The 15,026-nt window shown below is 46.3% G+C and overlaps 2 protein-coding genes across 9 annotated transcripts in view; one reads left to right on the forward strand and one right to left on the reverse strand.

The window, feature by feature from the left end:
* Positions 1-1,221: 1,221 nt before the first annotated feature.
* Positions 1,222-4,318, reverse strand: SAT1 (spermidine/spermine N1-acetyltransferase 1). Of its 2 annotated transcripts, XM_075174935.1 has the most exons (6): positions 4,008-4,318; positions 3,658-3,709; positions 3,490-3,573; positions 2,187-2,288; positions 2,052-2,092; positions 1,222-1,737 (listed from the first exon to the last, which is right to left on the reverse strand). In XM_075174935.1, the coding sequence occupies exons 1-6, from the start codon at positions 4,071-4,073 to the stop codon at positions 1,567-1,569; spliced, it is 516 nt and encodes a 171-aa protein (XP_075031036.1). In that variant the 5' UTR covers positions 4,074-4,318; the 3' UTR covers positions 1,222-1,566. The 2 variants fall into 2 exon arrangements, with proteins under 2 accessions (XP_075031036.1, XP_075031026.1); XM_075174925.1 differs by having other exon boundaries at positions 3,490-3,709; positions 4,008-4,289.
* A 5,878-nt stretch (positions 4,319-10,196) lies between these two features.
* Positions 10,197-15,026, forward strand: part of ACOT9 (acyl-CoA thioesterase 9) — a 37,990-nt gene continuing 33,160 nt past the window's right edge. The window contains exons 1-3 of one of the 7 annotated variants that reach the window (XM_075174985.1): positions 10,197-10,426; positions 11,867-11,958; positions 13,415-13,441. In XM_075174985.1, the coding sequence (XP_075031086.1) occupies positions 10,413-10,426; positions 11,867-11,958; positions 13,415-13,441 (133 nt within the window). In that variant the 5' untranslated portion in view covers positions 10,197-10,412. Of the gene's footprint in view, positions 10,427-10,860; positions 11,679-11,866; positions 11,959-13,414; positions 13,442-15,026 lie in introns of those variants that run through there. The other 6 variants (XR_012677485.1, XM_075174955.1, XM_075174967.1 and 3 more) reach the window with 6 other exon arrangements.

Raw genomic sequence — 15,026 nt, forward strand, 5'->3', positions numbered from 1 at the left:
CACACCTGGGCAGAGCTGGCACACTGCTGCCTACACCTTAGTTAAAAACAAAAACAAAACAGAAAACAAGAATAGTTTCATGCTAAATGCCCTGCACAACCTGCTGCTGGTGCTAGGCAGAGGGACATCTTGTTCTTAAACTTAGGTTAGGGTTACCCATGGTTGAAGCAGTCACTGCCCACTCCTCTCTAGGATGAGGAGACATCTTCCAGATGACACATTACTTATGCAGTAATCAAAATCAGTTTAAAACCTTGTTTTATTTAAACCAGTGTGTGTTATAATGCAGGTAAGTCTCTTCCCCTCCTTTGAAGTGAAAGCAGTGCTGGCCAAAAGAAGCCTTTTATTGTGGGGTTACTACAGAGCAAGAGGAGAGCCACATAAAACTTGCATGCATCCACTTTCACCATGAACTTAGGAGAAAGGCAGACACAGTATTGCAGAGATGATAAGTTTGTTTCCAAGCTGATTAAAAAGTTGATGAGCAGCATTATTTTCATTTACTGCTGTACAAAGGTTTAAACACACAGGATCAGTTTTTCACTGCTTAACACAGCACTTATTTCAGGCAGCTCACCACTGCCACTGACTACACAGCACTGAAGAACGTGAAAACTCTGTACAGTATCTGAAATCACATACATAAACCCAGATTCCCAGAAGCATTCAAGTTCAATGCATTAAGACTCACACAAGAGAGTTTTGTGGTTTGTAAAAATACTTTCTCCTACTACTCCTGACCCATCAAACCTATTTTTGTGATTTAGGCTTTGAAACTACAGCTAGATGCATCTTCCCGTGCAAGGCTATACCCTCCTGACTGAGGTGCTTTGCAGTTAACTGAAAGTCCCAAGGAGGGACTTTCCCATTGGAGCCACAAGCTCCAATTTTTCTGTAGGTTTTTTCTAGAGGGCCAAGACCAGCAGCCTAATTGAAGGACTCCGAATGAACCAACAGTAACTCAAACTTAATTCACTTGCACAGAGTGCTCACTGGACAGGACTCAGGAAGCAGAGACCGATCTCAAACCCCTCCAAGTGCTCAGCTTCAGCGCAGTTCCTCACCACCGGGCCCTGCAGGCAGACAAGTGCACCTTTTGTCTCTCTGGGACTGTGGTAAATTGTGCTTCACTCGTGAAAGTGTTTGGGTGGATTAGTCTTATTAATCGCATGTTATCTAACGGAAAACTGTATGTGAGAATTAAAGTCAAAACTACTGCCATGAAGTGAAAACACCATTTATTTTTATAAAAGGCATTAATTAAAACAAACCCTACCAGTGTGTACATTGTACACATTTGAATGACACTTACAAGAATGAAGTTTCCATATACAGAGATTACAAGCCCACACTGGTAAAGGATGCACATAAGCACATACTCAACTTCACAGATGCCTCAATTCCAGATCACAGTACCAATTACTCTATGGCCACACCTGCATAGCATTTTCATTATTAGCATCCACACTACTTTATTCCACTACAAACAGTACACAGAAAGCAAGAAGGCGTTTATTCAGAGAGCACAGATACTCGCAGAAAGAATTTATTTGCTGGAATAATCTCTCACTCTTCTGTTGCCATCTTCAAGAGATACTCTTTGTCAATTTTGAAGAGCCTCCACCCCTCCTCAGTGGACAGATCAGAGGCACCCCTTCTCTTATAGAACCTGATGGACGGTTCGTTCCACTCTGCAACGAGGAAGTGCATACTGCTGCAGCGGCACTTCACAGCAACCTGCGGAAGTGTGCAACAAGACATATTTCAGACAACAACCCCAGATGATAAGCCTAGTAAGAACTGGAGAGACTACTCAGCAACTAACTGTGTATCACCAGAAGTCACCGAGTTCATTCGGCCAGTCACTTCAGCACTTGTCACTGTTTAACAGACTCCAGACAATGTTTTAAGGCATCTAGTGTCCTGTCACCTCCTTTAATTTAATTCTGAGTAGTGCTGAAGGAGAAGCTCTCATGCAGTTAGCAGAAGAGCAAGAATACTGCCTTGCCCTGTGTCCTCAGTTCTGCTATAGACTGATCACTTAGACATACCTGACTCAAGTTCTTCAGAATTTCTGACCCAATGCCAAGTCCTAAAAAAAAAAACCAAAACAAACAACAAGAAACTAAGTTTTAATTTTATAGAAGCCCTATAGAAAGCAACTCATCTAATTCTGTAATACATACCTCTATACTCAGCCATCACATAAAAATCTTCAAGATACAGCAGTTTTCCAATCCATGGATCATAAGTGAAGTAATACATGGCAAAGCCCACAATGCAGTGTTCTGAAACAAAGAGTGTAACTTCAGCTAGTCTGAATTTAAAAGGCAAAAATACTAAGTCTTACATGCATGTTTAAACATACAGATTCTCAATCTGTGACATGCAGACATTTGCTATTAGGTTAGAATTAAGAATGAAGTTGCAAGTAAGCACACAGCTGAAAATACGAGTTCTGACAAACTTGTATCAACCTAACAGAATGAAGATTGCCCTTGTCATACCCTGAAATCCTCAAAAGTACTACCATAGTAAGTGCTGAACACAAGGGTTTTTTCTACAAACAAATGCACACCCTACTGATTTTTCAGTGTTTCCATTCTGGAATACAAGTAAAAACTTTACACAGCAGTTCACAACCTAGATGATTGCCCCAACTCTGCTTTCTTGGCAACCAAAACAGTCTATCAAACTCTAAAGAACACTTATCTTCCAATGTATATTCCTCAGTAACTACACTGCAAGAAGGCATGCTCACAGGCCACCTTTACAGCAGCATTTCCAGCACCTCAACTTACACTTCCACTGAGAGCACCATGCTGTTTTCTTTACCTTCAGCACCATGAAGTCAAGGTAAGTAATAAAACTGCAGCTTCAATTGTAATTCTGTGGCTCAACAGGGAAGAGACACCAACTCTGCCAGCAGCAGCCCAAACCTAAACCTTGAGTATTTTAACTGCATCTGCCATAACACTCTGCACATATTGTAAGAGAAGCGTGCAAACAGATTTCTGATCTACTGTGTCTTTGGTAAAGGTTTGGGAATAGCACTTGTCCCTGTAGACCTTACCTCATATTATGATCATCTACTTTATTGTGTAACGGATCTTTTAGTTACCTCCCCGCCCATCCATGTACACGGAAGGGCCATGTACATGGCGAAGCTAGAGACTGTAACCTGAAGATTGGGGACAAATTAAAGAAAAAAATGTGATTCAACAGGATTACATAAAGGTAAGTCAGGGTCAAACAAGAAAAGCCATTTAATTAATCGGAGTCAAGTACATTATGTTATACCTGATCTTCCCACGCCTCCAGGATTAGCAACAACTTCAGCAGAGTATCACTATATGTTACTGCATTTAACAGTTAACCTATTCCTCCTACCCCAATTCATTGGTGGAACCTTATGTATAATCGGTAACATTAAGTATAAGATGCTTCTTGTGTATTTAGCGTCTAAAAATAAGTATCAGGAAGTCTCACCTTCAGACGACCACTGTTCTTTTGGCACTTCTGCAACCAGACAGTGGTAGAAAGGGTGCTCGCCAAAACCATCCTCAAGCAGTTCTAGAAAAGCAGAATAAATCGGCTCCTGAGCTACAGATACTGCCACTGGGCTACCAACCCGGAGAGCGGATGCCGCTTTTATACCTTTCTCAGTCAGCACCACTTGATCCTCCATGTCCTCGTACTTGGCTAGTTCCTGGAAGAGAAGGACGCGTAAGCGGACTCTCCCCGCAGCCGCCTCCCTATTGGCCGCTCCCCCCCCGCAGCCTTGCGCAAGAGCTTGTTTTTGCTCAGACGGAAGGACAACGGCCCCCTCGCCCCCGCCCCGGGCTGCGGATCTGCCCCCAGTCCGGCCGCCCGCGGCGGGGAGACCGGCGCCTGACTAAACCCCCGGCCCCCGCCGCGCCCCTCCCCCGGCAGGCCACAGCGAGGGCGGCAGGCAGCGGCCGGTCTCGCCTGCCGCCGGAGCGACTCTGCCGCCCTCCGCCCCGCACCTTGATCAGTCGCAGCAGGTCGGGGCAGTCCTCAGGACGCGCGGCGCGGATGCTGAACGAGGCCATTTTCGACGGCGCTTCCCCCTGCGGCCCCCTCGGCTGACGAGTCCCCGATGTGTGAACAGGAGGAGCAACTGCTTCTTCATTCGTGTCCCGGGCGCGGCGGCCACCTGCGGTCAGTCAGGCTGCGAGCATGTCCCGACGGCGCTGAGCAGACAAGTGACCCTCCTCCGTCTACCGCTGCGTCCCCGACGCGAACTCTGCCGGATGAGCGCCCCGGCTTCCTTACTTATAGACGCCCACGCTCCGCCTCTCCCCGCACGCAAGCCAATGGGAGCGCCTGTGTTGTTCGCCTTCAGCCAATGATAGCGCTCCTCCCCGGAATCTTGCCTCAGCCTGCCAGCAACAGCTGGTGCGGGGGGGTGTCTCGTGACCTCCCCCTTCCCTCCCCCCCCTCCCCGCGCGGTGGCGCCCCCTAGCAGAGCCGGGCGGCGCTGCAGGGCGCCCGGGCTAGACCCCGCCCCTTCTCCCTCAGCGGCGCGGGGGGAGGGTGGCGGGCCCGGGGCTGAGGGGCCCCCAGCACCGCCGGGGGAACCCGCCCTGGCGCCCCTCGGGGCTGCGGCCTTCTCCTGGCAGCGGCTTCCCTTCCAGCGGTGCCGAGGGTTGTTCCCCAAAGTGAGCCCGTCGGTGCCCCAGCGGGTGCGACTCCGCCTGACTCGGGGCTCTCCCTGCGGGGGTGCTGGGCGCCGCGGCACCATCTTAGGGGCCGTGGCGCCGCCTTGGCCGCCCGCGCTGCGCTCAGGGGTCCCGGCGGCTTTCAGCACGGTGTTTTTCACCGGTGTGTGTGTGTGGGGGGGAAAAGCCTCTGTACTTGCTTAAAATACTAAGTAGTGATCCGTACCAAACCCTGCGGGGGGATGCCTGGTACCAGGGTACACCCCTGGGCAGGAGCGTCCTGATGGAACAGGTTCAAAACATTGACGTTTCACTCAAGACTTGGGACGTTTTCCAGGCTGGCACCGTAACCAAGCTGGTTTACCAGCCTGACTGGAGAGGAAGGGGTAGTGCTGGGAGAAGCACAAAGGACAGGCGTGTTTTCAAAACGGGAGGGATCTGCCAGTAGTCTGCTGTAAGGGAGGGCGAGACTCCATCCCGATGGAGGTATGGATGTCCCCGAGGCGAGAGGTGGGTGCGATGAAATTCAATCTGGATAAACTCCCAAAAATGGCTTTGGAGTATGAAAGGATGGAGGAATTATGGCCAGCCCAGCTCCTCCTCTGAACATTACCTACAGATGTAGATCTATGGCGCAGAATGAGAGCAGGACCCTGATCTAGATGACCATGCGTGCCTATAGACCTACCAGCTAGGCCACCCAGAGAAGTATAGTTCTTTGGCATACGCATGGTTTTCTTTTCACCCTCTTCTATAAACTTTACAACTATCATGTCCATTCTTAGATACTGTAAAGGAGCTCTTTCTTTTACATTTAGCTTAATCTGACTTGTTTTAAGAGTGATTTGGGATATGGGAAGGCATTAAGTCATGCTACTGCTGCAGAGTAACAATCCTGAAAACCTGGATTCCCAAACACTCTCACAACACATGCACCCTATTTTTCAGTGTATCCAACAACCTACAAGGTTCACCTTCATTTAGACAGAGGCGCCAGCATGGAACATGATACTACAAGAGAATTGTATAAAGAAGTGTGTATTCTGGTGGCTGGTGTTAGCCAAAAAAGTCCTTTGGCATGCAGTGGAAAGTGCCTAGAGTCCTGGAAGAGTAATTTAGGATTTATGCAAATACCCTAACTGGCTCAGTTTACCCTCTATTGGAGCAAAAATGGAGATGCCCAAAGAGCAGAAGCATTTCCAAAATACAAAGCAACAGCCAATGGCTAGTAGTAGAAAAGTTAAGATTTGTTTCATGAGTTATGGATCTGGAAATGCCTCAGGACAGGGCTTTTGGTTGGGAGGCTGAATCTGAATAAACTAGCAAAGAATAGACTCAGCCTAACTATATACATTTAATGAATGTATACATTTTTTCAACCCCTAGAAATGATCTGCCTGGGATCAGAAATGGGGAATAGTATCCGTGAAAGACTTAACAGTGTCTGTGTTGCGTCAACTCTTTTTGTTTTGCATTTCACAATGCAAGTCATGCTGTCAGGAAACCTACTGTTGTGTAAGAGCAGAAAGTGCCTGGTTTCTTTCATTCTCAAGTCAGAAGAGTCATATGATTTTAGAAGTTGAAGTTTCAGCAAAGAAAAAAGCATTTTCCACCTTGTCTGTTTTTGAAGGTCCTGCTTTAACTTGCTCAGAAATACACTGATATTGTGTTATGCCAGTGAATACAGTTCATTGGAGTTAGCTTTCAAATTCACAAGGCAGAAGAAAAAGCTATTAAAAAATTTCCCAAAGTATCAAAAATAGTTTCATGAAACAATAGGAAATGCAGAGAATAAAAAAAAAGGCAAAAGGAAAATGAAAAAGATATAATTAAGATACCTAGATCTCAGAGGCTCTGCTGCAATTGTTTAGTTATATATTACTAGAGATATTTTTTCAGAATAAGATTAATAAGAATGGTAAGAATATTTTACAAAGAAGTTCTAAAAGAACTCAGTTTTGTGAGTAAATCAGACAGATGGGCCTTGTACTTTACAGCTTCTTTCTTTTGTCTCAGGTCTGTTCGTCTTCATGTCATCCTGATGTAGCTGAGGTCAGTGATGAAATCTCTAATGACTTGCACAGGGCTCGGATTTTATCCTTGACGGTCAGCCTGTTAATTTGCAGTTCTCCCCAAGGGAATGAGTAGTGGTAAGTCCTCTGAAAAGTATCAAGTTTTTCTCAAATTATGCAAATATGCATGCTGGAAGTGGTTAGCAAACGTGTTTAAGGAAAACTGATGTTGAAATAAACTGTTACAATGAAATATGCACTGAAGTCTGGATTAGCTCGCTTTTCTGTTCCCAGCTAGCAGCTTCTTCCATGCAGAGTCTGCTGACTGTGAATCCATCTGCATTTCCACCAGGAGGGCTGGTACTTTGGTGTTTGAGGGGTAGAATGGTTAGAATTATCTAAAAAGATCATGTGCATTGTTCCTCTTACTCTCATTTTATCTCCTCCCTAAATCTTACTTGTAAGTGGGGAGATAAAAAATTTCGTGCAAAATAGCTAGCAGCACTTTCTTTTTTAGCATGCAACACAGAGTGCCACGTATCTGAACGAGGCAAGTTTTCCCCACATCCTCTCCACTGGATGTGGGGAAAGAGATGGAGGTCTTGTCTAGTCTCAAGTACAGGAAATAGCCATACTAGTTCCTAAGATCCTTTCATGGCAATGCAAATGAACAATTTATTCAGAGAGTTATGGGACCTCAGCTGGACACTTGTACTGTTATTTTATTTTTATTTGCATCTAAATTTCTGAATATCCTCTTATTTTGGAGGCTGGAGGGAAAGGCTGAAAGTGGGCACCAGCTTGCTTTCTTTACTGTTCAATTAATTAAACTCTCCTTTACTTCTGATATTTTAATTTTTTATTTCCTCCTTCGCTAGGAAGATTCCTTGAATTCCTATATGAATGCCTCTCTCATGCCTCAAAGGTTCTCTGTTTATAATAAATAAAGGCGGGAAGGAGAAGAACTGCTTATTCCACATTAAAATGCAGTGAGGTAATAATTTTTGATTACAGTATTAAATGTTCTCAAGTATTTCAATCTGAATTATATCTCCAAATTATCTCTCTTGTCAAATCTCTGGAGCAAAATACAGAAAATGCAGTTAATATTCAGTGTTGACCTGTTATTTTTCCAGACTAGTCTTTGGGCAACATTCAGGATTCTCAGCATTTTCAACTGAATGATTTGTTTTTAATACTCGGAACTTGCATTGCTATTTATGAGTTCACAGTTGCTTCCAGACATTTTTTTCAAACAACTTACAATTACAGTTTATCAACACTAGGCTGTATGTAGAAAAAAAAAATTCATCTCTATCAGAATAGCACAGAATGGTAAATAAATACGGCAGTAGCACTGCTCAAAATTTGGGGCAAATGCAAAATCAACAGTTCCACATAGTAAAACTACATGAATTTCCATTTACTGGAAAGAAAAGGACCATGATTTTCCATTATCATCTTTGAAGACATATTTTAGGTCATTAGAACCCTATTCCTGTAAGCTGATATATCTCATCTTGTCATTTGTAATTATGCAATTTGATGAATTTGGGATTCAGACATAACTAATTATCTGCCTGCATCCACAAATCATCTACATCATGCATGCAAATAATTTGGGGTATAAAAGTTACAGAGTTGGGAAAAAGGTCAAACCAGGCCTCAATTTTATAACTTTATGTTTTGGATACAGTAGAAGTGCCTTTGGCTCTGATCCTGCGATACACTTAAATCAGTGCCCTTGGGTGCAGTATCTCAGGCTGTAAAGAGAAACACAGGGTATCTACATTTTCCCTTAAAACTTATGGGGGTTCGTACGATGTTGGGTGTTTTTCTTATTTTTCACAATCACAAATCTGTCTTTTGGCACAGTCTTTTGCATGGTCCAGAGGCGACTCTTTCCATGGCGTCTTGGTTTTTGAACCTTCAGCACGCACCCCTACCCGGTTTCCACATTTTTTCCCACGGCCAGATAGCGAGCAGCTTTGCAATAGCGCGCTCGACTCTCCCCTCTGTAGACACGCAGAGCTGGTCTACGCGTGGTCACGTAGCAAGAGGCGTGTGACTGTATGGGCTGGCGCAGACAAAGGCTGTAGCTGGGGACGGTACTTGTGAGTAAGACGTTTGGGGGTGCGGGCCAGCTGAGAGGAGCCTTTCCCCTATCGTGCCCTGCCTGCTGCTCTGCCCGCCCTCTGCCTCCTGCACGAACGAGGCGTGCCTGCCGGGCCCCTCGCTTCTGCCTGGTTATGCAGTCATGAAACAGGAGGGAAGTGCTCGCACCACATCCATGGCAGAAAAACCGTGCTAGCAGCGGTTTCGGGAGGGTTTTGCTCGGTGTGCAAGGCATGCAACTTCAGTCTCTGTCTTTCAAAAGGGAAAAAACTGCATCACAAGTCTCAAAGAGACACAAATCCCATTTTTCAATTCACATAGCCTTAGTTTGGTTTGTTTGGAAGCAATTTATCAAAAAGGTGGTCATAGAGAAAAAAGACTGATCAGGTGTTACTTTTGCAAATAATGAATAATCTGGTTAATGTGCTTTCACTGTTTGCTAGAACATCTGTTTTCTCATACCCTTGTACAATCTGGGTGCCATCTTTGGCAAGTCTTTAGCAAGGTATGTTTAAAACCTCATTGCTAACTCGTACCTCCTGCAAGCACCATTTTGCTTGCAAGCTGAAATGACCAGTGAGAACCACATAAATTCTGGTCGGTGTGAAAGCCACGGGCCGCACCTGGCCACCTACGTACAGGTCACTCGGAGGTGCCGACACAGTTAGAGGCCAGTTCTCTGAAAATCGCATCCTTACCGGCTCGGTGGCGTCTCTGTGCAGAGCAGGAGCTGCCTCTCTGCCCTCAGACCCCGCCGCAGGCCGATTGTCCTCTCTGCTCTACGGTTCTTTAGTTCCCAGTAATAATTCTAATGAATTACATTTGTGGCTTATTCGCGGGTGGAAAACGCACACCTTATTTAAGCCGGCAGCCTCTTCCTAAACCTTTTCTTCCTAGAAAACACCAACGCTCTCAACTACCTTCCCTAACAGTGCCACCAAGTGACCGGCCAGGGGAGGAGGCCCCGTCCCCCCGTGCCCCGGCTGCACACACCCGCCTGGCGACTGGGCCGGTCGCGGCGGCCCCGTCGGCTTGGGGGGCGCCTCCGGGGGCTGCTGAAGGCCCGCCTCGGGGGTAGGTCGGCGGGACTTGGGCCTGGTGCCAGGGCAGCGCCCAGTTGCGCGCCCACCAGCTGCTCCTCTTCAGGGCACGGTGGAACTAACACGGAGTATTAACAAAAAAATAATGGTACCACGGTATTTATTAAAAGCAGCTCCCACGCAGAGCCCGACGGGCGGAGCCCGCCCAACGCCTCACGGTCGCCGGCGGGCCCAACCTCCGCCCCCGAGAGCGGCCGCGCCGCACGGGGGAGAGAAAGACGGAGGGAGCGGCGGCCCGCCCCTGTGTGGAAGAAGCGGTCGCTGGCAGGCGGCTGGGGCCGAGCGGTACCGCCCAGCGGGCCCGGAGCCGCCCGGGGGCGGGAACGGCGAGGGGAGCGCGTAGAGCGTCGCGGTGGAAGGGCGGTGCCCGGAGCACGTTCTGTGCCAGGCGAGCCGCGAGTCTATGGTGCTGGAGGACCGCGTGCCTGGGGCAGGCGTGGCCCCGCAGGCGCGGGGCGAGCGGCGGCACCGCTGACGGCCCCGGCCCCAGCGCGGCGAGCACCATGCTGGCCACCCGGTAAGGCTGCCCCCGTGCCGCTTAGCCCCTGCCCGCGGCGGCGGGGCCGGGGCGGGGGGCGGCCGGCGGAGAGGCCGCTCCCTGAGGGGAGGAGGCGGCGGTTCCCCCCAGCAGGGCCCTGGGCCGCCGCCCTGGCCGGGGGGGAGGCCGTGCCCCGACCCCCGCCCCGCGGCTGCCGTGCCTTCTCCCGTGCGGGGGGCTCGGTGCGTGGGTTGGCGGGGCGATGTCAGGGCGCGGCAGCCTAAAACTTGCAGCAGCGTTGCCGGCTGCGCGGCTTCGGGTGATGGCGCCTGGCCTCGTCAGTGCTGGCCCCTCTGCGTGGGGAGCGGCTGTCGCCTCGCTGGGAGCGTCCGGATGGCACCAAGCTTGATCAGATCCTGCGGGGGTGCGGGCTGGGTTGAGCGGGAAGTCATTTGCGGTGAGGCACGAGCTATGTCAGTTACCGAGAGCTTTCACCATCGCCATTAATGGCATCTCGTGCAAACGAGACTCTGCTGGCTTCTGAGCGGGTTTTGGTGTGTCCCCTTTTACTCTCTTAACTAATTCTGGTATACCTGCAGGCAAAGGAAGCTTGTGTGTACATGATATGTATGTGTAGATAGGTACATGAGGGGTATGTACATAGAGATGTGTACATGGCCCTGCTTTTCGGCTGGAGCCTCTTTGTCTTTTTTGAGGTGAAACCCCCGCCTCAGCTGAAGAAAATTAAGGGACAGGTAACCCATGTTGCTTGTCAGGATAAGGCTGTGAACTGTCATGAGGGGTTTTACTGCTGCTGACCCTCTGTATATTTTTGTGTTACCACACAGTTGCTTGCCTGGAGGAGTCACACTGGCTGCTACCTGTTTGAACACTTGCTGAATTGCTGGCGGATTACATTCTCTGAAGGGTTTCATGGTTGTCCCTTCTTGCTGAACAGCTAAGAGGATTATATCCTGCACTTTAGGCTTGTTCTGAGTTGCAGCAGTACATGGAGGAGAAGACCAGGCTTAGCTGAATGGGACTGTGTGGGAGGCCTTGTGATACCCTTGGGATATTCCACCTTCCACTGGTGTGCACACCAGCCAAGTGCAGGAGAAGTGTATGATTAGGGTCATGGATGATTTCCTAGATGCACACGGACCCCGTCTCTGTTAGGATGTCTACAGGGTAGAAGCTGGTGTTCAGTCTAAGTGGGTTGTCCCAAGGCATCTGAATAGTCAGTGAGGAGAACAGTTACCACCAGTGAATCATTCTTCCTTCCTGTTTTCAGGTAAGGACAGGTATCAGTTGGAATTTCAGCTGGCTTGCACTGTTGTGCTGGTTGTATCTGGTTCTAAAAATCAGGCTAGAAATAAGGAGTGGGGTTTCTGAAGTAATGAGCGCCATTCCAAAAATAACTCCAAATTATTTTCATGGCGTTAGTTTTAATGACACTAAATTCTTCCTCTCTACCTATAGGTTGTGCACCATGAGGAAACTTCCTTCTATTCTGGCTAGGACACTCACTTCTGGGACCAGTGGCTCCTCAGTGCTTCCTGACATGTCTGAAGGTAAAAAAATTGGCTGTACTTAGGAAGATTTAGAAATGTTTGGAGATTAATGGCAACAAATACGCATAATGATTGAAGTTGCAGTTTTAGGGGCTCGTCTGGTTCTTTAGTCTTGGAAGAGCGTGTGATTCTTTTCTGGAGGGACAACTGCTTCTCAAGTTGGCTCTAGATAGAAAGTCAACGTAGTACAGACAGGTACTATGGTGACTGGAGAGAATGGCCAAGAAATTGAGGGACTGAGTGGAAATAATGTCTTAGAGAACTTTTAATGTGTCAATACCATTCATTTTGTAAACTTAGAGAAATCTTTTAATCAGATCAGCAGCATTGCCTCATGAAAATGCTCTTGTCAATAGAGCTTTGTGTTGAAAGATTTTTTTAGCACTCTAATAGTAATAAACCATAATGTTCCTGTTTTAGAAGCTTTTAAAAAAGTTTTCTTGCGTTCTAATCCCGTGTACTGAGAAAAGGGGAGGAGGAAAAGGGCTGGAGCCAGGTACAAATAATTCCTTCATGGAGTTCTGCTTGTTTCTGAGATCTTCTTTTCCCCTTTGTTGTCTAAATAGAAACCACAGGTTATCCAGTAAAAGAGAAAATGAGGGTTATTCATTGTTACAGACCCTTTTTTCATTATTGTTAATAAGTAGTCATTTGGGAGGTTAAAGGAGAGAAGCAAGGATACAGAATATTGCATGCTTGCAAATATTACCTTGCTCTTTTATTTGGATATTTACTAATGATACCACCCAGAAGGCCAGTAAAAATAGTGAAGCAGTGAGGCCATCCTGGCCTTGCCTCTGATTTGTTTCCAAGGAATACTAATACTTTTGGACTACAATAACTGTAAATATTTGAGATTCTGTTCCAAAATTGTAACATTTAAATAATGTTATACAAACTTTTGCTGATATGTAAACTAGTTTCCTTTAATTTGGTATCCATGCTTTCACAAAACACCAAATACTTATTCTTACTAGCTTTTCACAGGCTTCCTCCCAACTTTGGGTCCCAGTTGTGAATGCCCTCATTTCTTCCATGGCTCTCCCAAAGGCTACACCAAGCAGGACTTTGGAAGTTTCCTCTGAGAAACTCTCATCCTGCTTCCTGAAAAGTGCCCCAGATATTCTTTCCAAAGTTAATAGTGTTTGTCACCAGTACACGGTAGCACCAAGTTTGAAAAGCTGATTGGAATTGCACTGCAAGCAGATGCTGCACAGAGCCAGTAGTCAAAGGAACCGAAAAGGTGGCTTTGAAGGAAAGGACGAACTCACTTGAAAACACAAAGATACTGACTGTAAATCAGGGAAGGACAGGTTGCCTACAGTTGCTTACTAAAATTAAGGAACACGTGCATAAATGGTACTCAAGCAGGTAGAATAATCAGGTAACCCCTTAATAGGTGTAATTTGCATTTTGTTTTTAATTGTTAATCTAACCTGTGTTTTCCGCTCCACAGGACACTTACCCATTGATGTGAATAATGGTGTGTTGTGGTAATCTGTACATATTTTAATATTTGCTATAATGCTAAATTTACTCAGCTACTGTTTTTCCTTACTTCAGCATTCATGAAAAATAAAATGCTATTCTTCTTCTCTGTCGACTTGCTTAAAGCCTCTTTGCCTTCAGTGAATGGCTCTGATCTTATTTGTGGCAATATTGTTATACTAGATCTCTGTCAGCACCCTGTATTTCTGGTGGCGTGCTGGATAACACATTTCTAAGAGGCTTGTGGGATACAAAATCTCTTACATAGCAACTCCTGCAGTACCTAGCTTCATTTTAGACATTTGTATCTGCATCTTTCACTGAAGTCCAGACCAAGCTCTATACCCGAACTGGTGGTAGAATACATCCTAGCGGTCTACCTGAACCTGGATACAGCCTGGGGAGCACCAGCACAAGGGGAGATGGACCTCATTGGCAGAGATGAATGCAGTGACCTTGTCCAGCTGCCCTTGTGTCCTTCGTCACAGCACAGTGCAAATAAACGCGGGCCCTGCTGCTCTGGCATTAATGATCCACTGACCACAGTTTAGGAGATACCGTGAAATATGCAACGTGGTAATGATGGATAAAACCCATTTGCTGTAATTGTTTTGCACATCTAAGACATTTGCCAAATGAGAAAAGAGAAAGAGTTTATGGATTTTCATGCTTAATTACTTACTTAAATTTCTGTGGTAAAATAATTAATATCTAGAAGAGCAATATAGTTTTCCCAGTGAAAAAAGAGAAGAATTATGTACTTGGGAGCCTGTAAAATGGACTAGATTTAGTTTGGCAAAATTTTAGGAACACTTTTATACTTTGTCCTTTTATTGTTAAAATAAAAATTATGTGGTCTCAGCCTGACAAATGTTTACTTGTATGTCTAAAATGGAAATCGGAAGTATTAAATGGGACTAACGGTGTACATACATGTTTGCAGGTTTGGACCCAAGATTTTTTTCAGAGCTTTTTACCTCTTTAGAGTTGAAAGGGAAGATGAACCTGGTTTAAACAAAGAGAAAGTACTGTTTATTCCCCCTCCATCCCAGCACAGTCTGCATACTGTTGGAAAATCGAGGTTTTGTGTTCTAGAAGCTATAACAGTGTTTCTGCTAACACTGTGTTGCTCGAATGCATGCTATGGCAGCTTCACAGGTGGAGTGTGAGTAACAGGAAAGTAGTACCTATTCTGTAAACAAGCCTGCTGCTTCTTAAGAAAAAAAGAATCAGACCCTCCGCCCTTCCAAAAAAAAATCAACTCTAAGATTTTCAATCAGTTTCTTTCCTTGAAAATTTTTCTGTTCTTAGAATTGGTAGTGGAACTCTTCTAATTTCAAAACATGTTTTTAGCCTAATTTCCTAAAGAAATGAGGCCTAAGCAATCTATTTTGTCTTTGTCTGCCTATCTTCTCATCTCCCTCTTCTTCCAGAACCTTTTATTGCTTGATGTTAGCCAAAATAGATGAGCACAAATCTCGAGGAGAAACACGTTTCCACGTGCTTTGTGAGAATTGGCTTGCGAATCAGAGGTCCGTTAGGGTGCCAGAGCTAGCGTTGGGGTCAGCCACGGACCATGG

The sequence above is a fragment of the Calonectris borealis genome, chromosome 1 (genome assembly GCF_964195595.1).
Source record: "Calonectris borealis chromosome 1, bCalBor7.hap1.2, whole genome shotgun sequence".
Taxonomy (NCBI): Eukaryota; Metazoa; Chordata; class Aves; order Procellariiformes; family Procellariidae; genus Calonectris; species Calonectris borealis.